The sequence below is a fragment of the Ruditapes philippinarum genome, unplaced genomic scaffold (genome assembly GCF_026571515.1).
Source record: "Ruditapes philippinarum isolate M1 unplaced genomic scaffold, ASM2657151v2 ctg150_1_1_1_1, whole genome shotgun sequence".
NCBI lineage: Eukaryota > Metazoa > Mollusca > Bivalvia > Venerida > Veneridae > Ruditapes > Ruditapes philippinarum.
The window spans coordinates 362,625-387,376 of NW_026867137.1; the positions used below are offsets into that span (position 1 = coordinate 362,625).

At 36.0% G+C, this 24,752-nt stretch overlaps 1 protein-coding gene across 3 annotated transcripts in view; it reads right to left on the reverse strand.

Annotated features, from left to right (window-relative positions):
- Positions 1–24,752, reverse strand: part of LOC132734955 (1-phosphatidylinositol 4,5-bisphosphate phosphodiesterase beta-4-like) — a gene marked incomplete at its 5' end in the record, with an annotated part of 92,188 nt that overhangs the window by 30,356 nt on the left and 37,080 nt on the right. For 2 of the 3 annotated variants that reach the window (XM_060721853.1, XM_060721852.1), the window contains 4 exon segments: positions 11,038–11,121; positions 19,103–19,213; positions 20,106–20,196; positions 24,556–24,640. In XM_060721853.1, the coding sequence (XP_060577836.1) occupies positions 11,038–11,121; positions 19,103–19,213; positions 20,106–20,196; positions 24,556–24,640 (371 nt within the window). 3 annotated transcript variants of the gene reach the window in all.

Below are 24,752 nucleotides of genomic sequence, written 5' to 3' on the forward strand. Positions count from 1 at the left end.
AAAAAAATATAAAAAAAATGCATAAATTATTATGCAAATTTTTATTGAAAATGAATCAAATTGGTATGTTTATTTCATTCAATGCTTCATGCGAAATCCCAAATTCTGTGCATTTTATAAGAAATGTCAAAATCTTAACGTAATTTGCAACATGCTCTGGAATAAACACAACAATCTGCATGCACTAACAAATTTCTTTCTTGTAATTGTAAAACCTTTGATGTTTCATTTTAATTTCAAATAAAAAGTTTGATGACATTTTCTATAATTAGTGAAGTACATTAATCTCAAAAGCAATTAAGACCAGCACTTTCACTCATGTATCAATCTTCTATTCTAAAAACTATAAAGGTCAATATAGCATCAAGCATAAAGGACGAAGCAACAGGCATTTAGCTAAATTCAATTGAATGGGACACTAGCTATCATTAGATGGAGTGTAGAACTGTACTCCCTAAAACACAGTCCAAACAAGACCAATTTGGGCAATTAAAACATGTTATGGGAAGGTCCAAAAAGTTTCTGTTGTCAAGTTATTATGAGGCTGACATTGTTTCTCATTTTGTTTATCTGGATTTCATAAAAAATGTTGGTACATAAGAGATAAAAAGGCTTGTATAGAGAAAGATTCCATCTATATGTATGGCAAGCATCACCTTTATGACACAATTGTCTGTCACTGGTACAAGGGCTGTTTTTAAATCACAATAACCCCTATTATCCCTCTTATCCCTGACTGTTACCCCCATCCACACTGCAACCCAATAAATGAGTACAGAAATCAATTAAAATCACACAGACATGTCAAAGCAAAATAGACCAACCATAATATTAAGTTTTCCTTTTATTTTTTATTTCAACATGTTAACTTAATTCAACACCTTTATTTTTGCCTCCACAAGAAAAGTCTATTTTCAAGTACAGAAAGTACTCATGTACATAATCGAAAAAGCCAGGCAACACAAAACATTAGACCAAGTGTGACCATTCTTTAACCCACATCATTAATGGGAATTTAATATAAATGATGTAGGAATCTAATACATGTGAAACATGATAAGCACAACACTTATAGCAGAATAGAGAATACATAGTGGGGAAGGGGGTCTGGCCCCCAGTACAACAAGATGGGAAACTGATCACACCAAATCATAGAAATCAGACTTTAACTATAGCTAGCCAGAATTGTTCTTCAGTAGCTACATGAATATGGACCCTGCTAAAATCTGCAGCATAATTATATTGCAGTATATATTTTTTATTCTATGAAGAAAAACAAAGAAAAACAAATTGTAAGGAAAAATTACTGAAATGACATTTAACACTTTACTATTGGTCAACAAGACCACCACACAGGCAGGGCAATATACGCCCAAATGTAAATTTGTTTGAGAAATCAAAAATAATCTTTCAATAATTATTAGGGAAGAGAACCAAGTAGGGAAGAGAACCTCTGAAAAATGTTTCATCTTCATGACCTCCAAGGAGGGGGGATTTTTTTTCCTAAGTGCATGATTCATAAAACCTTTATAGAGGTCTACTAGGCAATACAGAGGCATAGTTTATTATCCTAAAACAAGGGTGCCATAGTCACAAAATACGCCCGTTTACGAAAGCTTTAGATGGAGAAGGGGGCATTATGGATAAGTGTTATCTAGCAAGCAAGTTTTTATCCTTGGCACTGTGTTATTAAATGAACCTTAAAACAAATCAGTAGGGAAGATATGCACAGGATGTGTGACCTTGACCTTGGTCGCAGGGACCTGAATTTTATGCACGGCACTCAGCCTCACAATGATGAACATTTGTGCCAAGTTATATTGAAATCCCTCTATGCATTTTCAAACGGGCGTATAAAAAGTACATGTAATTGTAATTTAATAACTAAAAAATTCTGATTTAAGATTTTATTCTAGGGAAATACATTTCATTACAATTCTTAATCTTTGAATGAGCTGAACTGATATTTACTTGAAAATTAAAATATAATTAAATTTCTATGAGAAAGTATTTACATTTGATAAGGTAATTACTGTATGATCTTTATGAACAAATACCAAGTCTACAGAACACCATAGTTATCACAGTTAAGAATCTTGACCAATGAATGAAACATGTGTAAATAAATGTTACATTCTTTAGAACATACTCAAGTCCAAGAAAGAGGATTATTTGATGCCCTTTGATTAAATTCTATTTTTAGAATTGAAAGTGAAAGTAGATCAAGGGAAGTAATTGTGTAAGTCATTTATGAACAAAGTAATAACTTTGTTGTCGCCCTTTGATTAAATTCTATTTACAAAATCTGGATATTTCATCATCTTTAGTGACCTTGACCTTGTATATATTGACCTAAATTATATGTATCACAGCCATAGTCTTGATAATGACCATTTGTGTTACAATCCCTCAATAAATGATGACTAAATGGTCCATATACACATCTTCATATTTTTATCTGAACTTTGACCTCTATGTGTGACCTTGACCTTGGCCGCAAGGACCTGAATCTTGCACGCGACACTCCGCCTCACAATGGTGAACATTTGTGCCAAGTAATATTGAAATCCCTCTATACATGTGGAAGTTTTGCTCCGGACAAGCATTTTTCAATGAGCTCTAAGTGTGACCTTGACCTTTGACCTAGAGACCTGGTTCATGTGCGCGACACTGCTCCTCATAGTGGTGAACATTTCTATGAAGTTTCATTAAAATCCCTCCATCCATGTAGGAGATATGCTCCGGACAAAATTGGACGCCGCCTGCCCGCCCACCGACCGCCCGCCCGCCCGCCAGGGGCGTTCCCATAATACGTCCCGTTTTTCAAACGGGCGTATAAAAAATGAAATGTGTTTTCCTATACCTTAGTCAACATATAACAAGTGACCAAATTTGACCTCAGGGTCATGATTAATACAACTTTTGAAAAAACTAGAACTATCACTAAATGTGATTAATACCCCCACAAGACTGCTTCGGAAATGAGGATGTTACTAGTAACAGAATACCTTGTAAAAGAATTGAAATATAGAGTTATGGTTGTGGGCAATTAAAGATAGTTGTGGTTCTTGTATATTGCATTTCCTTTCAATGTGGTTGACCATTGAAGAAGTTTTATTGAATTACTCTGTAATAAGTCCAGAAATACAAAGAAAAGGAACAAAGGGCAATAACTCTATAAATACTGAAGATGGAGTTATAGTTCTTGTGCACTGCACTTCCTCCCACTTTTTGTGCTTGACCATTGTATGAAGTTGTTTTGAATTTCAACCAGTATGTTTTAAGTTATGCTCCAGACAAGGAAAAGTATCAAAGGGCAGTAACTCTGTATTTTGTCAAAATGGAGTTATGGCTCTTATGCACTGCACTTCCTTTTAATGTCCTTGAAAAACTGTATGAAGTTGTATTGAATTCCAAACAGTAGTTTTCAAGTTATGCTCTGGACAAGGAAAGTAACAAAGGGCAATAACTCTGTAAATACTGAATATGGAGTTATGGTTCTTGTGCACTGCACTCCCTCTCAATGTGCTTGACCATTGTATGAAGTTATATTGAATTCCAAACGTTAGTCTTCAAGTTATGCTCCAGACAAAAAAAGCAATGGAAAAGTAACGAAGGGCAATAACTCTGTAAATAGTCAAGATGGAGTTATGGTTCTTGTGCACTGCACTTCCCCTTATTGTGCTTGACCATTGTATGAAGTTGTTTTGAATTCCAACCAGTTAGTTTTCATGTCATGCTCTGGACAAGGAAAAGTAACAAAGGGCAGTAATAAAGTCAAGATGGAGTTATGGTTCTTGAGCATTGCACTTCCTCTCAATGTGCTTGACCATTGTATGAAGTTATAATGAATTCCAACAATTAGTCTTCAAGTTATAGTCTGGACAAAAGAATGGAATGGAAAAGAAACAAAGGGCAATAACTCTGTAATTACTTTAGATAGAGTTATGGTTCTTGTGCACTGCACTTTCCCTTATTGTGTTTGACAATTGTATGAAGTTGTTTTGAATTCCAACTAGTAGTTTTCAAGTTATGCCCCGGACAAGGAAAAGTAACAAAGGGCAATAACTCTGTAATTAGTCAAGATTGAGTTATGGTTCTTGTGCACTGCACTTCCTCTCAATGTGCTTGACCATTGTATGAAGTTATTTGAAATTCCAACTATTAGTCTTCAAGTTATGGTCCGGACAAAAGAAAGCAATGGAAAAGTATCAAAGGGCAATAACTCTGTAATTACTTTAGATAGAGTTATGGTTCTTGTGCACTGCACTTCCCCTTATTGTGTTTGACATTTGTATGAAGTTGTTTTGAATTCCAACCAGTAGTGTTCAAGTTATGCCCCGGACAAGGAAAAGTAACAAAGGGCAATAACTCTGTAATTAGTCAAGATAGAGTTATGGTTCTTGTGCACTGCACTTCCTCTCAATGTGCTTGACCATTGTATGTAGTTATATTGAATTCCAACCATTAGTGTTCAAGTTATGGTCCGGACAAAAGAAAAGCAATGGAAAAGTAACAAAGGGCAATAACTCTGTAATTACTTTAGATAGAGTTATGGTTCTTGTGCACTGCACTTCCCCTTATTGTGTTTGACATTTGTATGAAGTTGTTTTGAATTCCAACCAGTAGTGTTCAAGTTATGCCCCGGACAAGGAAAAGTAACAAAGGGCAATAACTCTGTAATTAGTCAAGATAGAGTTATGGTTCTTGTGCACTGCACTTCCTCTCAATGTGCTTGACCATTGTATGTAGTTATATTGAATTCCAACCATTAGTGTTCAAGTTATGGTCCGGACAAAAGAAAAGCAATGGAAAAGTAACAAAGGGCAATAACTCTGTAATTACTTTAGATAGAGTTATGGTTCTTGTGCACTGCACTTCCCCTTATTGTGTTTGACAATTGTATGAAGTTGTTTTGAATTCCAACCAGTAGTTTTCAAGTTATGCCCCGGACAAGGAAAAGTAACAAAGGGCAATAACTCTGTAATTAGTCAAGATAGAGTTATGGTTCTTGTGCACTGCACTTCCTCTCAATGTGCTTGACCATTGTATGTAGTTATATTGAATTCCAACCATTAGTCTTCAAGTTATGGTCAGGACAAGGAAAATGCAACAGACGTAGTGTTCAAGTTATGCCCCGGACAAGGAAAAGTAACAAAGGGCAATAACTCTGTAATTAGTCAAGATAGAGTTATGGTTCTTGTGCACTGCACTTCCTCTCAATGTGCTTGACCATTGTATGTAGTTATATTGAATTCCAACCATTAGTCTTCAAGTTATGGTCAGGACAAGGAAAATGCAACGGACGTCTGGACCGACCGACCGACCGACCGACCGCCCGACCGACCGACCAACCGACCACCGGGTGACTCCTATATACCCCCCCAAACTTCGTTTTTGGGGGTATAAAAACAAAACATAATGATGCAAAACTCTTAGCTCTGGACTTTGTTGTTCGCACAATAAGACTTAAATGTGTTTTCTTATATAATTATCTATAAATCAAGTTATCCATGAGACAGGGCCAATCTTGATCTCAGGAAGGTCAAACCAGCACACTGCACATTGTCTCATTATAAGTAGTATTTCTGCCAAAGAGTGACTGTGACCTTGACCTGGGGAAGGTCAAAACTGTGCTTTGCACATCATCTCATTTTTGTTAACATTTCTGCCAAGTAGTTATAATTTCCTTCCACCAGTTCTAAAGATAGACTGGACACGAAGCCGCTAAAAGACGGAGGGCATTCAAGGCTGAAATTATTTTTTTTATATACATGTATAAGCAACTGAATTTGGTCTTTAAACATAAATAACCAAAACAAAGCAAACAATTTGTAACGACAAGAAATATTTTTTTTTATGTATGTACAAATCTAGAACTCCATGAGTTGGATGTGTCGCCTTGTCAACAGTATAGCTGTCAGTTAGGCACCTTCCTTGCAGAATATTTTACCCTTACCTAACTAAAATTCTGGACAAAATCATTTATCCTTTAAAAGGAAATTTTCGAAATAATTATCAGTGAAGACCATGGATGTGCCAGTTGATATGTATTGGTTGCATAGGTAGAATTAGTGTTGTTGCAAAACAATTTTATGACCTTAACCTAATTTGTCTAGACAATCTGTAGAGTTTAATCTATAATTCATATCAAATTATAACAGTGTTATTTTCCTTGACAAAATTACAGTGAAACAGACACATTCACTCCCACACATTTGTCTAAATGCATGGCTTAGCAGGAAGAATAAATAATCAAATTATAATGTAAACACAAATTAATGGAATGCCTATATTAGTGTTTATGATGAAAAAAATGAAAGTAACTAATAGTTTACAGAAGTCATTAATTAAATATTGTCTCCTCAATATTTCCTTATATTACCAACTATGTTTTTTCCAAATGTTTCTCAAGCCTTCTATTTTAGTTTACTCCACTTAATCACGTTTAATTAAATTCTTGTACAATGTAACTACAGTCAGGTACAAAAGTTTTAATTCTGTTCTGAATATACACATGTATTATATTTATCGTTATTATCATATATTTTGATATTATTATTTCTATTATTGCCCTAATCAACTTTGTTATGTTTTTCCAACTTTATGTGTCTCAGTTGAGCTATGTCGGAATTTCAAATTATATATTTTTTTAGGCTTTAAGAATACCTTTAATGTAATGATATCTGTAACATTATACATGTTCTAAGGTTTTAGAACTTGTTCTCCTCAAGTAAGATGGATAAACTGCAGATATTTCTGACATTTTGCTTGTTTTAAACTGCAGATATTTCTGACATTTTGCTTGTTTTAAACTGCAGATATTTCTGACATTTTGCTCGTTTTAAACTGCAGATATTTCTGACATTTTGCTCGTTTTAAACTGCAGATATTTCTGACATTTTGCTCGTTTTAAACTGCAGATATTTCTGACATTTTGCTTGTTTTAAACTGCAGATATTTCTGACATTTTGCTTACTTTAAGTTATTATTACAATATTTGCAAGCTGTGAACATTTGTAATCTGAGTCATATGCCACTTTGTAAATCTAAGAAACAATTTGCTTGCTGTTCAAAATGTGTCTCGGAAAGCAGTCTAGAAATTATGGCATGTATATGTACTGGTCTTAGTTTAAAAGTCCAATGCAGGTCATGAGATGATGTTCAAGGTTGAGTGTCAAGCATTATTTAATTTTACCCATGAAATATGGTTCTATATCAGTCAAATATATTTCATATTTTTAAAAATAAATATGAAATATAAATATGAAAGTGGGCGGAGTCAAAACTCATTTATTTTAAGGGACTTCTTTCGCCATTTTGTTTGAAAAATCTGATAAATACAAAACAACTTTTTTTTGAATTTTGTTTAGAAAACTATCTAGCATGATAGAAAATGGTCTAACAAAGAAAATTAATACGAACACCAATATCTTTATTCAGTAATCAACACTGTACAGACGTTTAAAGAGTTGTTTACATGACGTCACAATGTAGCGCCAAACAGCGCGTGCTTAAGCATAAATTACTGCGCTCTGTACAATTGCAGTTGGTAGCAAGCAAGGGGATTCGTTACCATTTTCTTTGATAATGAAATTAAATAAAGATAAATATGTTGTATTTGAAATACAAATACAAGCAACAAACAATGTAACTATGTGCAATGTAAAACATGAATAATGTAGGAGGAATTGCCACAGAGGAAGTGTTCACTATAATTATATTCTGTAAAAGGAAAAAAAACAAAGGGCCATAATTAAATAAAAAATTATTCAATCACAAAACCCCGACAATATGCGCCAGGGCACTGGATGACAAAGCTACTGTGAAAGTTTGAACAAAATCCGTTGAGAAATGTAGGAGTTCAGCACAGAAAATTTTTTTCACTATATATTCTGTATAAGGTAAAATAACAAAGGGTCATAATTAGGTCAAATATTATCCAATCACAAAACCCCGATAATGTGCGCCAGGGCACTTGATGACAAAGCCTCTGTGAAAGTTTGGTCAAAATCTGTTGAGAAATGTAGGAGAAGTTGCGCATGGTAAAAATTGTTCAATATATAATCTGTATAAGGAAAAAAAAACAAAGGGCCATAATTAGGTCAAATATTATACAATCACAAAACCCTGTCAATATGCCCTAAGGCATTTGATGACAAAGCCTCTGTGAAAGTTTGGTCAAATTCCGTTGAGAAATGTAGGAGGAGTTGCGCACAGAAAATTGTTCACTATATATCCTATATTGGGAAAAAAAACAAAGGGCCATAATTAGGTCAAATATTATCCAATCACAAAACTCCAACAATATGCGCCAGGGCACTTGATGACAAAGCCTCTGTGAAAGTTTGGTCAAAATCCATTGAAAAATGTAGGAGGAGTTGCGCACAGAAGAAATTGTTTACGCCCGCCCGCCCGCCTGCCGACATACCTCAATCTAATAACCATTTTTTTCCTTCGGAAAACCTGGTTAAAAAGGTTATTTTTTTGTTTTTTGTGAAATATAGTATATATTTTCACTCAACATGATAAAATGCCACATATTTTCACTCGCTGTACCGGCTCGTGAAAATATGTGGCATTTTATCATGTTTCATGAAAATATACCATATTTCACGCAAACGAAAAAATATCCTCTTATTATTCTGAAAGTGGTATTTTTATTATCTTACCAAGTTGGTTTAAAATTAATGATAGAGTTTACTGACTTCCACTGAAACCATTGTTTCTGACATAAAGATTTAGAGCTTTTAATAATTTAAATAGAAACAAGTAGCCCCTGGTAGCCTCTAGATGATAATTTGAACAAACAGTTAATTATGCATGTCAAATATCCATCATCTTGATCTCAAACTTCCAATCTAGCATCTATTTTGACCTTAATTTGAGTGGCAACTCTGAAATGCATAATGTAATCAACCTTCTGAATGGAAAACATGAGTTCTGTAGAAACCTGGTTCAAATCAAATCAGAAATTAAAATGCTATCACCAAAGCCAAGGCAAAATACATTATATCCTTGTTTTGACTATTTATTGGACCACAATGAAGGGATCATGTGCATGTTTGGTTTAAATCAGATGAAAAATGAAGTTGCAATAATGCAGGATGAACAAATTGTGGACAGACAAACATCAAACCTGAGGTTCACATGAACAGACACACATGAGCACTGTGTGCTCAATCATAAGTGATAACTAGAAATGTGGACATGGATTCCCCCCATGATTAGTCAATGGATGGAAAGTGTGACAGAAGGACTGGAACCACCCACTAACTATCCCCGAGCTAAGTCACAGGTGGCAGTATCGGTGTTTGGACACCCCACTCCTATATGCCCCTGGACCCCTACTACAACCCTGAAAAAAAAAATGCAACACTCTAAGGCTTTCTATAAGGTACCAAATACAAAACCACCGATAAAATTATAAAAAAATAATTTTACACTATCAAAATTATAGTTATAGAATGGTGAAAAGCCTACTATATGTTCATTTACCAAACATTGTGGAACACAGGAAAGTGTCGTTTCGGCGACTGAGGCGCATTTCGGCGGGATTTCGCTGCATCATTCATTAACATCAATAAAAAGAACTAGAATTAAACAGCTTATCTAATTCAACTCCAACGAATATCAATATAATTCCGATTTTTTCTGTTTCACCGTATTTTTTGAATTGTCGTAGCTTCTACTTCTTTTTATTGATGTTAATGAATGATGCAGCAAAATCCTGCCGGAATGCGCCTCAGTCGCCAAAACAAAGATTTCCCATGTTCCACATTGTTTGGCAAATGAACATATAGTAGGCTTTTCACCTTTCTATAACTATAATTTTGATAGTGAAAATTTTTTTGATATATATATAATTTTATCGGTGTTTTTGTATTTGGTACCTTATAGTAACCCGTAGAGTGTTGAATTTTTTTTTCAGGGTTGTAGTAGGGGTCCAGGGGAAGATAGGGGTGGGGTGTCCAAACACTGATACTGCCACCTGTGAGCTAAGTTTCAGCATTATTACCTGGAAAAAAGAACATATTTCTATTTATAAATGATATTTTACATACAATACAATAATACAATATCATACCAACTACCCTAGCACATGATAACATATAAACCATACCTGTCAAAATAAACATGGTAGTACATTACTACCCTACTATGGATAACAACTAAAGATACAACGTTACAACAGGAGCAATTATAAAACTTGCCAGAACTTGCATTCAATAGAAAAGCCATAATAAAAATGATGTTCAAAGTAACAATATAATCTACAGATTTCACTAGGGTCATGATAAACAAAAAGTAAACCTTCACTTTGCTTATTAACCTTGCCCTATTGTCTATATACATGTTTCTAAGTTAGAGAAATTTCCATACAGAAATAATTAGTACTTCGAGTCATCAGATTGCACTAATGTACAGACTGGCAGAGCTTTATTCTGGTCTCTTACAAATTTCAGTATAGCAGCTATGTCCTGCTGAGACCATATGGAATAAACCTTTGCAACCAGTATATAGCCGAACCAGTCTACATATCTGTGCAGTCTGACAAGGCTCTATACTGTTTAACTTAAAATTTTCATCTTGACACCCCCAAAATATATCATGGTGTGTTCCAAACATTTTAAATTGGACAAGTCCATTGAAGAAATTCAGCATTCAACTTATTTACTTTTTTCCTTAATATAAAAAACCCATCTTTTATTTGCTAAATTGAGGAGATTTAACTCAATGTTTATAAATAGCTCATCATGATTACATATTGGCTGTATAATGGAGGTAACCTTCAACACAGACTGAACTGTGTACCCAAAATTAATCTTATCTATTCACACTTACAATTAGTCCAGTCTTCACTATTGTCAATATTTCTGGCAAATTCTATCACATTTCAAACTCGAGAAATAAAGAAGAAAATGTAACCAAAAGTAAAATAGAATACAAAATACAAAGTGAGTACTTTTCTATAGATACATTTATAGCAGTAAGTATTAAATGCTACATTCGATATATACAACATGATTTCAGTACCCCTGTCTCGCTCTGGTAAAACTGGCGGGAGTTCCGTTATCGGGGTGGTAATCGGGGAATCCGAACTTGAACTACTGCTATCATCTGGAGAAAGAGCAAACATAACAAGAGTTGTCTCCTTTTTGTCAAAAAGTAGACATTAGCTCCCTTTTATAAACAACAATGACGATGTCACATGATTTCCTAGCATCACAATCACTTCATTGACATGTTCAACAAGAAGTGTCTCCCTTTTGTCAAAAAACAAACTTTACATCCTTTATATATATCACATATGATCAAGATGATGAAGTCAAACTATCACTTTAGCAACATACTGAAGTTATCTCGCTTAACATGCATAACATGAGTTCTTTCCCATTATCATTTGCAATGGAGGAAAAATGATTCCAAATGCAAATAACACTTTAATGACCCATATCAACAAGTCTCCTTTAAGAAGAATGCAAATTTAAGGATGTTGAACAGAGACAAGAGGGCCATGATGGCCCTGAGGTCGCTCACCTGTATATAGGCCCCCCCAACCCCCCCCCCCCCCCCAATGTTGCAGGGCCAATTTAACCCAAGGGCTTTTATTTGCACAAACTTGGTAGACACCCATAAGAAGATGTTTCATGCTAAACATCTAAGCTCTAGCTCATTGGGCTTTTTAAAAAAAGATTTTTTTTAAGTTTTTACTATACACATATAGTTAAAAACAATGACACCCCTGGGACCAGGCCAGTTTTGACCCCAGGGCTTTTATTTGAACAAACTTTGTAGACACTTACTAGAAGATGTTTCATGCTTAATATCTTAACTCTAGCTATTTGGGTTTTTTCGAAGAAGATTTTTTAAGTTTTTGCTATACACATATAAGGAAAATCAATGACCCCCGGGCGGTGCCAATTTTGACCCCAGGTTTTTTATTTGAACAAACTTGGTAGACACCTATTAGAACATGTTTCATGCTAAATATCTTAGCCATAGCTATTTGAGTTCTTTAAAAGAAGATTTTTTAAGTTTTTACTATATGCATATAGGGAAAATCAATGACCCCCCGGGGCGGGGCCAATTTTGACCCCAGGGCTTTTATTTGAACAAACTTGGTAGACACTTATTAGAACATGTTTCATGCTAAATATCTTAGCTCTAACTCTTTTGGTTCTTTAATAGAAGATTTTTTAAGTTTTTACTATATGCATATAGGGAAAATCAATGACCCCCTGGGGCGGGGCCAATTTTGACCCCAGGGCTTTTATTTGAACAAACTTGGTAGACACCTAATAGAACATGTTTGATTGCTAAATATCTTAGCCATAGCTCTTTTAGTTCTTTAAAAGAAGATTTTTTTAGTTTTTACTATATGCATATAGGGAAAATCAATGACCCCCGGGGCGGGGCCAATTTTGACCCCAGGGCTTTTATTTGAACAAACTTGGTAGACACCCATTAGAACATGTTTCATGCTAAATATCTTAGCTCTAGCTCTTTGGGTTCTTTAAAAGAAGATTTTTTAAGTTTTTACTATATGCATATAGGGAAAATCAATGACCCCCCGGGGCGGGGCCAATTTTGACCCCAGGGCTTTTATTTGAACAAACTTGGTAGACACTCACTAGAAGATGTTTCATGCCAAATATCTAAGCTCTAGCTGTTAGGGTTTTTTAAAAGAAGATATTAAAGTTTTTTCTTTCGGTTGCCATGGCAACCAGAGTTCTGCATGGAATCAAATTCTTTGAACAATTTTTAAAGGTGACCACCAAAGGAACATTCCTGTGAAGTTTGGATGAAATTGGCTTAGTGGTTTATGAGGAGATGTCATTTAAAGTAAAAGTTTACGGACGGACGCCGGACGGACGACGGACGGACGCCGGACGAAAAGCGATCACAAAAGCTCACCCTGTCACTTTGTGACAGGTGAGCTAAAAAAAAGTCAATTTTACTGAGCCTTGAATAGCACTGCTACTGATAATACAACTTAACTTTTGCTAAGCATTAAAAAGTAACTCCCTATATTATGAAATATATCACAAGGATTCAATTATTATTTTGCATATTTTGTTTAAGCAATGTTTTGAGATGGTCCCCAACCTAAATGCAGGATGTTTTATGGGTAAGGTCTTGCCACATGGTCATGGAAAGCATATGATACACCTCGTTATTCTATTGGAGCAGACACCTTATTTACACAACAGTATTAAAAATATGGTTATTCAAAGGTCAGAATTTTTACATCAGTCACTTTGACATGATAAACACTATTGAGATGACCCTGTATAAGTATTCCATTAACTCAATGTCACTATGTGGCCAGTGTGGCATATAAGGTGGACCAGACAAAACTGGAGACATGTTCTCTTCACTCGTATTAGTTCAGGTTTTGCCTAGACTTTACAGCCGGTCTGCAAGAGTCTGCTGAAGAATTGGTTTTCAGAAATATTGCTGTGCAATGTGGCTATGTGCTTAGTCAGTTATAATGTTTGTGAGCATCAACTGGGACGGACAGACTGACCTTGTTTCGTTATACAGAGGTATATCCACTGATCAGCAGTACACTGCTAAAATCTTAAGACACTAGGGTTAGCCTGTATTCCTGGGAAGTTGGCTGTCATTTCAATTTAATAGATGATAATGCATGTGCCCATAGGGCCAGGTTGGTCCAGGACTACCTGAAGAGGAAGGGTATTGACTTACTCCAATTGAGCCATGAGGAATGAATATCAGGTTACAAGGTGCAACCCAGGAGCATGATAGTGCAAGAATGGGCTGCTATCCTCACCAGGATTGTCAGAAACCTTACAGGGAACATAAGAAGGCGTTGGCGAACAATTGTCTTTAGCAAGGGGTCACACACATGCTACTGAGTGTCATAAATATGGTAAACAAGTAGGGAGGGGTCTTCCTCTTCTCTAACACTGAACTTTCACAAAATCAGTAAAAAAATCTACATTTATCCTTTAATCAAATTTATTAAACATAAAATTGAAATAATAAATTATTTGTCAAATCATATGAGAAAATATTCTCACTAAAACATTTGTTGCTTAGCAAAATTTGAGTAGCATATTACTATAACAGAACAACCTTTCATAGAGGCATCAGCATAAAACATCTTTTCTTTTAAATTTCTATCAAGTTGATATAGATAAATAAGTCTTATTCAAATGGAGGGTTGTTATCAGTGCAACATGTCAGTGAGGTTATCAGTTTATTTATTGTTTGTGTTTATCCTTTAACAGAATTCAATTGTTACACGATATTTAATTTATTTACCAAGACATTTCTTTGCACCAGTCTTTCAGCCATTTGCTTTTCAAAAAAAAACACTCTCCCAAAGTTGTTACTTGGCTAATTTTACAAGACATAAATTAATACTGTTGACTATTGTAGACTTTATTTCTAAATCAGTCAAAGAAATCAAAGGGCAGGACGTGAAGTGCTTGCACACTTGAATCAAGCGAGAAAAGGTTGTCAAGTTTCTCGCTTTAACCCCAAGTGTGCTACCACTTCACGTCCTGCCCCTTGAAATTCCTACACCCCTTTGATAACAGGGATAAATGATTACTGTCTTAAAAAATATCTTTACAAGAAGCAAAAGTGGCCTACATTGCTCACCACAGTAAATGGAATACTGGATAAAAATTTCCTTGGGCTGGGCAATTTTTTTTACCCAAATGCCATAATTTATTTAACTTTAATTGTGGCCTACAAGACAATGTTACATTTACAATATCTTAAAGTGACATTATGATGATTTTTCGTTCAACTAGAGCTATCACTATGGTGATTCATACCCCCACCATTCTCCTTAACTTTTTGAAATATAAGTAGTCTGAAGCAAATTTTAACTTGACCTATATTTAAAGTTTCATCTGTGTAACAATAATTATAACAATTTTATAATAAAATCATCTCTTCACTATTATCTTTATAAAAACAAGATTGCATTTGTGAAAAATGCTATGCCACTGCATTAATACAACACTAAATAGTAGTGTTGGAACAGATTTTCTTTGTTTCTATACAATTGACGATTGCCATAATGCATATATCCTTGACCTATCTAATTCTTATTTATATCAGATTAGTGGTGAAATCTATTGTTATTCAAACAAGAGGGCCAAGATGGCCCTGAGGTCGCTCACCTGTATATAGGCCCCCAGAGTGGGGCCAGTTTAAACCCCAGGGCTTTTATTTGAACAAACTTGGAAGACACTCATTAGAAGATGTTTCACAATGTTAAGTTTTTACTACACACATGTAATGAAAAACAATGATCTCACCCCCCCCCCCGGCAGGACCAATTTTCACCCAAGGGCTTTTATTTGAACAAACTTGGTAGACATCCATAAGAAGGTAATTTCATGCTAAACAACTAAGCTCTAGCTCATTGGGTTTTTTAAAAGAAGATTTTTAAGTTTTTACTACACACATATAGTTAAAAACAATGACACCCCTGGGGGGGGGGCAGTTTTGACCCCAGGGCTTTTATCTGAACAAACTTTGTAGACACTTACTAGAAGATGTTTCATGCTTAATATCTTAACTCTAGCTATTTGGGTTTTTTCAAAGAAGATTATTTAAGTTTTTGCTATACACATATAAGGAAATCAATGACCCCCCAGGGCGGGGCCAATTTTGACCCCAGGGCTTTTATTTGAACAAACTTGGTAGACACCCATTAGAACATGTTTCATGCTGAATATCTTAGCTCTAGCTCTTTGAGTTATTTAAAAGAAGATTTTTTAAGTTTTTACTATATGCATATAGGGAAAATCAATGACCCCCTGGGGCGGGGCCAATTTTGACCCCAGGGCTTTTATTTGAACAAACTTGGTAGACACTCATTAGAAGATGTTTCATGCTGAATATCTTAGCTCTAGCTCTTTGGGTTCTTTAAAAGAAGATTTTTTAAGTTTTTACTATATGCATATAGGGAAAATCAATGACCCCCTGGGGCGGGGCCAATTTTGACCCCAGGGATTTTATTTGAACAACTTTGGTAGACACTCACTTGAAGATGTTTCATGCCAAATATCTAAGCTCTAGCTCTTAGGGTTTTTTAAAAGAAGATATTTAAAGTTTTTTCTTTCGGTTGCCATGGCAACCAGAGTTCTGCATGGAATTAAATTCTTTGAACAATTTTTAAAGGTGACCACCAAAGGAACATTCCTGTGAAGTTTGGATAAATTGGCTTAGTGGTTTATGAGGAGATGTCATTTAAAGTAAAAGTTTACGGACAGACGCCGGACGGACGACGGACGGACGCCGGACGAAAAGCGATCACAAAATAAAAGATCAGAGTAGGAATCTATCAATGCAGTTGAGTCTAGTGAATTTGGTGGTGAAGGTCATATTTCACACAGCCTAAATTTCATGACTGTACATCAAAGGACAACACAGTAAGACACTTTTGTCAAAATCTAGGTCAGCTGATATCAATGTTCACTTTACATCTTAATCTGTGCACATGATTCAAATTTCAAAGCTGTACATCAAAGGACAAGAAAGTAGGTCACATCATCAAAATCTAGGTCACTTGATATCAAAGTTCAATTTTACACCTAAAACTGTGCACATGGTCTAAATTTCATGGCTGTACATCAAATGACAAGAAGATAGGTCACTGTCCCCTTAGGCAAGGCAAAATTTTGACCCAAGTGTTTAATTCAAACAATCTTGATACAGGTCCACCAAACAACGTTTCATATCAAATATCTAAGATGTATCTTTCTCTAATTTAGAAAACATTTGTTTTAGTTTTTGTTTATCAATGCAGGACCAATTTGACACTAGGGGCATAATTTAAACAACTTTGGTAGAGGACCCATAAATGATATTTTATACCAAAAATCAAAACTCTAAGCCTTGTACCTTAAGACAAAAAGATTTAATTTTTTTTTACTATATGTACATAGTGAAAATCAATGACCCCCGGGGGCGGGCCAATTTTTACCCCTGGGCTATAATTAGTTTTGTATTTTTAAACAACCTATTTAAAAAACTGTATCATAATTTGAAAGGCTTTATTCAAATATTCAAAAAGGATAAGTTTATTTATGATAAGAGAAAAAGTATGTTTACATGTTGTTTTTTTTTTCTGACTTTTTGGTTGTTTTTTTGACGAGTAGAAATTTTTTTTTTAAATCTACCGTAAGTAAAATTGATAAGAGACAGGAATCTACCCTTTAAATTTTCAAATTTACTGTGATTTATGACACTTTAGCCCTTCAATATTTTTCTGTGAATTCAACAAATTATTAAATAGACATTAGACCTACAAGAATCCAGTTTCACATTAATATTAACAAAGCAGTCTGAAGTACAGCTAAATCCCCTTCCGCAGGGGACATGAATGTGTACTTCTTGACCTTTAACAAACCATGACCTTGATAGTAATTATTTGTGCCAAGTTACTTAAAATCTTCCATAAAGTCAAAAAGTTATGGACAACATTTAACCTTGATCTTGGGGGTAGCAACCTGGATGCTGGGTTCTGCACATTGTGTCAAAATGGTGATGATTTCTGCAGTCATTTTAAAAACATTGCAGCCTTTTAAATGTTATGGACTGGACATAAAATATAGACTTTTTAAAACTTGCCCTTTAAGTGTGACCTTGACCTTGGATATAGCAACCCAATTATTGTACTCTGCACATCATCTCATATTGATGATCACTTGTGTCAAGTTATTTTTAAAAAAAATTCAGCAGTTTAAAAGTTATGAAGCAGACACAACATGTACACTTTTAACACTTGACCTTTAAGTGCAACCTTGACCTTGGGGGTAGCAACCCAATTATTGTGCTCTGCATATCGTCTCATAATGGTGATCACTTGTGCCAAGTTACTTAAAAAACATTCTTCAGCAGATTAAAAGTTATGGAGCTGACATGGAAGTGTTATGGACAGACAGATGGACTGAAAGACGGAGGCCATTATTTTTTAAGATTAAACTTTGTAAATATTAGAAAAAAAAACATAATCCCAATGTAAAGGACTAATTTTGACCCAATGGCTGTAATTTGAACAAACTTGTTAGTATTCACTAGACAAAGCTTTATGTTCAATACCTTAACTTTAGTTGTTAAGGTTCCAAAGAAGATGATTTTACAGCTTTTACTTCAAACTCATGACCCCCGATAAATGGCCAGTTTTGAAAGTAGTCCACTACACAGTTTCATGCCAAATATTTGAGCTCTAGCCTTCATAATTTTATAGGATATGACTTTTTAAGATTTTACTAAATAAATAAAAACCCATGATCCCCCAGGGTAGGGCCAATTTTGACACTAGGATTATAATTTGATAAAGCTTACTACAAAGTTTTTCATTTCAAATATCTAAGGTTTAGCCTTTATGTTTTCAAAGGAGATGATTTTTAGGGTTCGCTTGATTATTGACCTTTAGGTTTCAAAAAAGAATTAAAGGATGGGCAGACGCTGAATAATGAGTGATGACAATAGCTCACCTTGAGCAAGTTGTGCACTGGTAAACTAATAACTCTGAGATAGCAGCTGTACGGCCCCACAACAGTTCAAGCATATGTAAAACACTTCACGTCTCAAGACCACAAAACTTACAAAATGCAGTCTCATTCAAGACTAATTTAAACATGACCATATGCATAACCTCACAGAATATATCAAACAGATGTTTTAAACAGTAAACAGTGGACAAGCAAACATAGACCGACTCTAAAATAATGAGTCAAAAAAGCCTATTTCCAATTCAATAGGTATTAAGATTTCAAAAGGTTTAAAAAAAACAGTTACATTTATGCATCAATAAAAACATGCTTTCTTGTTTGTGTGTGTGTGCAAATCCTCTTTTAAAGATAAAATACTAAAAGTTGGAAAACAGAAAAAAAGCTGAAATATTATTGATATAGAAGAATCTACAAATTTGACTACCTCACTTAAAGATTTCCAAAACTACTAGAAAATTGGAGAGTATCTGAGAAAAAAAAATAGAATTAACATAATAATGAAAACAAGTTTCTACAATAAATATTATATATATATATTATATAAAAAAAATGTGCATCAATGTTTATCATCAAACACAAGTGAAAATACCAACCATTAAGTGGCCCGGCCTCGCCATCTATTGCCTCAGCAACCACTTCTGGATCTTCACCAGGAAGGTCATCATTGATTGCATCTTGACCTTTCAAAAATAACTCCATTTGTCCTGAAATACAGCAAATAGTCAGCTTACATACTTCCTCACTTTGAGCAATAAATACTCTTGAACTCTGCATACTGGGCTTTTCTCTATCTAAACCAAGGATACAAACAAACTTTTACATATATATAACCTGGTAAATAGTATGATGTTATAATACTGTGTTCAGTACAATTATAACATATCTCTATATTGGATGTCAAGTCTGATATAGGTTTTGTTGCTATGTGGAATGTATAAGGACTTCTTTTTTCACTCCAACATTTTTTAAATGAAGACAGAACTTTGTTTTTTCAAGTACAAGTAGGTTCTGATTTGACTTTTTTGTACTCTGAAAATAAAAATGAGGCTAGTTGTAGTACAACATGCATTTGATATGGATTTTTTGTCCTCTGAAAATGAAAATGAGGCTAGATGTAGTATATGCATTTGATATGGATTTTTTGGACTCTGAAAAAGAAAATAAGCCTATATGGGGTACAATATGCATTTGATATGGGTTTTATGAACTTAGGAAATAAATACACACTAATATGATACGATTGGCTGTAATAATGATCTCTATTGGAACATTAAGTGTTGATGCACCTTTTTGTACATTATCAGCAGCATGAGGGCACATTTAAAGTCCAACCGTATGTTTTCCTGTTTTTTTTTAATAGAGGCCTGTATCATAATTTGATGTTATTTGACAGTCATGTTTTGATCATGTATTTATCTGGGCGGTCATTGCAGTCAGCTATTGTTAATTTGCATCCAGAGTCAGGTGTATTTAAAATCATGTATTACAGTGTCTGATTTTATCCTTTAAATCCATGAATTTCCTTTGCAAATGATTAACTTCATGCACAATCAGATGCAAAAGTGAATAAATTTGGTAAAATAATTCTGGTCTTACGTTTTTCCACCTCTGGTTTTAATCTTTTGTTCTTGATTAAGATTTTTCGCTTCATTTGGTTTGGTGATGGTAATGGCATGCTAGGCTCAAGCTGAAATAATGACCAACATTGAATAAACATCTACATTGTGTAATATAAAATTAACATATATAAAACTACAACCTTAATGAAAAAAAAAAAAAAGAAAATTTATTGAAACAAAATTTAACATTTAACTATGAACAAGGGTGCCATAGTCACAAAATACGCCCGTTTACGAAAGCTTTAGATGGAGATGGGGGCATTATGGATAAGTGTTATCTAGCAAGCAAGTTTTTATTCTTGGCACTGTGTTGTTAAATGAACCTTAAAACAAATCAGTAGGGAAGATATGCACAGGATGTGTGACCTTGACCTTGGTCGCAGGGACCTGAATTTTATGCACGGCACTCAGCCTCACAATGATGAACATTTGTGCCAAATTATATTGAAATCCCTCTATGCATGTAGAAGTTTTGCTCCAGACAAGCGTTTTTCTATGAGCTCTAACTGTGACCTTCACCTTTGACCTAGAGACTTGGTTCATGTGCAGGGCACTACGTCTCATGGTGGTGAACAATTCTATAAAGTAACATTAAAATTCCTCCATGCATGTAGAAAATATGCTCCTGACAACATCTGGATATTCAATCATCTCCAGTGACATTGACCTTGCAAATATTAACCTAAATTAAATGTATCACACCTGTAGTCATGATAGTTACCATTTGTGCTACAATCCATCAATAAATGATGACTAAATGGTCCCTATACACATCTTCAAATTTTTATCTGAACTTTGACCTCTATGTGTAACCTTGACTTTGGTCCCAGGGATCTGAATTTTGCGTGCGACACTCAGCCTCACAATGGTGAACATTTGTGCCAAGTTATATTGAAATCCCCCTATGAATGTAGAAGTTTTGCTCCGGACAAGCGTTTTTCAATGAGCTCTAAGTGTGACCTTGACCTTTGACCTGGAGACCTGGATCATGCATGGAGCAATACATATCATGGTGGTGAACATTTCCATAAAGTATTATAAAAATTCTTCCATACATGTAGGAGATATGCTCCAGACAAAATCTGGATATTTCACCATCTTTAGTGACCTTGACCTTGCATATATTGACCTAAGGTACATGTGTCACAGCCGTAGTCATGATAATGACCATTTGTGTTACAATCCCTCAATAAATGATGATTAAATTGTCCCTATACACATCTTCATATTTTTATCTAAACTTTGACCTCTATGTGTGACCTTGACCTTGGCTGCAGGGACCTGAATTTTGTGCGCGACACTCCGCCTCACAATGGTGAACATTTGTGCCAAGTTATATTGAAATCCCTCTATGCATGTGGAAGTTTTGCTCCGGACAAGCGTTTTTCAATGAGCTCTAAGTGTGACCTTGACCTTTGACCTAGAGACCTAGTTCATGTGCGTGACATGGCTTCTCATAATGGTGAACATTTCTATGAAATTTCATTAAAATCCCTCCATGTGTGTAGGAGATATGCTCCGGACAAAATCTGGATATTTCATCATCTTTAGTGACCTTGACCTTGTATATATTGACCTAAATTATATGTATCACAGCCATAGTCTTGAAAATGACCATTTGTGTTACAATCCCTCAATAAATGATGACTAAATGGTCCATATACACATCTTCATATTTTCATCTGAACTTTGACCTCTATGTGTGACCTTGACCTTGGCTGCAAGGACCTGAATCTTGCGCGCGACACTCCGCCTCACAATGGTGAACATTTGTGCCAAGTAATATTGAAATCCCTCTATACATGTGGAAGTTTTGCTGCGGACAAGCATTTTTCAATGAGCTCTAAGTGTGACCTTGACCTTTGACCTAGAGACCTGGTTCATGTGCGCGACACTGCTACTCATAGTGGTGAACATTTCTATGAAGTTTCATTAAAATCCCTCCATACATGTAGGAGATATGCTCCGGACAAAATTGGACACCGCCCGCCAGCCCGCCCGCCCACCAGGGGCGTTCCCATAATACGTCCCGTTTTTCAAACGGGCGTATAAAAATTTATCCATGGTATACTCACTTGCATAAGCTGGCTCCATAAACAATTATAAATTTTTAAATAAAAGTTATGATACAAAATACTACCTCGACAGTATTAGGTAAAGTAGGTAAAGGTGCCATGTTCTGGGAACTATATAAATTTTTGGAATAATAGGATGAAAATTTGAAGTCAGTCTGCCAACAGTTTAAGCCTTGATATGTAGACATCTGTACAGATGTACAGGCCGACAAGGCTCTATATGGTCGACAAAGGCTATAATCACCATTGGTTCCAGCAGAGCTTGCACATCTGTACAGACCAACCTGGCTCTATATGGTCGACAAAGGCTATAATCACCATTGGTTCGAGCAGAGCTTGCACATCTGTACAGACCTACCTGGCTCTATAAGGTCGACAAAGGCTATAATCACCATTGGTTCGAGCAGAGCTTGCACATCTGTACAGACCGACCTGGCTCTATATGGTCGACAAAGGCTTATAATCACTATTGGTTCCAGCAGAGCTTGCACATCTGTACAGACTGACCAGGCTCTATATTGTCGACAAAGGCTATAATCACCATTGGTTCGAGCAGAGCTGGCACATCTGTACAGACCAACCTGGCTTATTATTGTCGACAAAGGCTATAATCACTATTGGTTCGAGCAGAAACTTGCACATCTGTACAGACCGACCTGGCTCTATAAGGTCGACAAAGGCTATAATCACCATTGGTTCCAGCAGAGCTTGCACATCTGTACAGACTGCCCTCGCTCTATATTGTCGACAAAGGCTATAATCACCATTGGTTCAAGCAGAGCTTGCACATCTGTACAGACCGACCTGGCTCTATAAGGTCGACAAAGGCTATAATCACCATTGGTTCGAGCAGAGCTTTCTGTACAGACCGACCTGGCTCTATATGGTCGTCAAAGGCTATAATCACTATTGGTTCCAGCAGAGCTTGCACATCTGTACAGACCGACCTGGCTCTATATGGTCGACAAAGGCTATAATCACCATTGGTTCCAGCAGAGCTTGCACATCTGTACAGACTGCCCTGGCTCTATATTGGTCGACAAAGGCATAAATCACCATTGGTTCGAGCAGAGCTTGCACATCTGTACAGACCGACCTGGCTCTATATGGTCGACAAAGGCTATAATCACCCATTGGTTCGAGCAGAGCTTGCACATCTGTACAGACCGACCTGGCTCTATATAAGGTCGACATAGGCTATAATCACCATTGGTTCGAGCAGAGCTTGCACACCTCTACAGACTGACCTGGCTCTATATGGTCGACAAAGGCTATAATCACCATTGGTTCGAGCAGAGCTTGCACATCTGTACAGACCGACCTTGCTCTATATGGTCGACAAAGGCTATAATCACCATTGGTTCGAGCAGAGCTTGCACATCTGTACAGACTGCCCTGGCTCTATATTGTCGACAAAGGCTATAATCACCATTGGTTCGAGCAGAGCTTGCACATCTGTACAGACCGACCTGGCTCTATATGGTCGACAAAGGCTATAATCACCATTGGTTCGAGCAGAGCTTGCACATCTGTACAGACCTACCTGGCTCTATATGGTCGACAAAGGCTATAATCACCATTGGTTCCAGCAGAGCTTGCACATCTGTACAGACTGACCTGGCTCTATATGGTCGACAAAGGCTATAATCACCATTGGTTCGAGCAGAGCTTGCACATCTGTACAGACCGACCTTGCTCTATATTGTCGACAAAGGCTATAATCACCATTGGTTCGAGCAGAGCTTGCACATCTGTACAGACCGACCAGGCTCTATATTGTCGACAAAGGCTATAATCACCATTGGTTCCAGCAGAGCTTGCACATCTGTACAGACCGACCTGGCTCTATATGGTCGGACAAAGGCTATAATCACCATTGGTTCCAGCAGAGCTTGCACATCTGTACAGACCGACCTGGCTCTATATGGTTGACAAAGGCCTATAATCACCATTGGTTCGAGCAGAGCTTGCACATCTGTACAGACCGACCTGGCTCTATATGGTTTGACAAAGGCTATAATCACAATTGGTTCGAGCAGAGCTTGCACATCTGTACAGAACCGACCTGGCTCTATATGGTCGACAAAGGCTATAATCACCATTGGTTCGAGCAGAGCTTGCACATCTGTACAGACCGACCTGGCTCTATATGGTCGACAAAGGCTATAATCACCATTGGTTCCAGCAGAGCTTGCACATCTGTACAGACTGACAAGGCTCTTCACTGTTGGTAGCTTTATTTTGTATTGAAAACCCGCAACTATGAATAAACAATTCAAAGTTCAAAGCTGGACAAATTCATTCAATGTAAATTAAGCAGGCAAGGGTCAATTTAATCAAACTAGCACTTACAGGATTTTCAGGTAGAGGTTGTTTAAGCAGTAGATCACCCAGTATCTCCTCACAGTATCTGGACATTTTGTATTGCTGATACTTACTGAAATATCATAGTTTAAAAGTTAGTAGATCTTATTTCTCATGTTATGTTTAGAACTAGTATTCAAATCAATCACATCTAGATTGATATATCTATAAAAAAAATCTTCTTG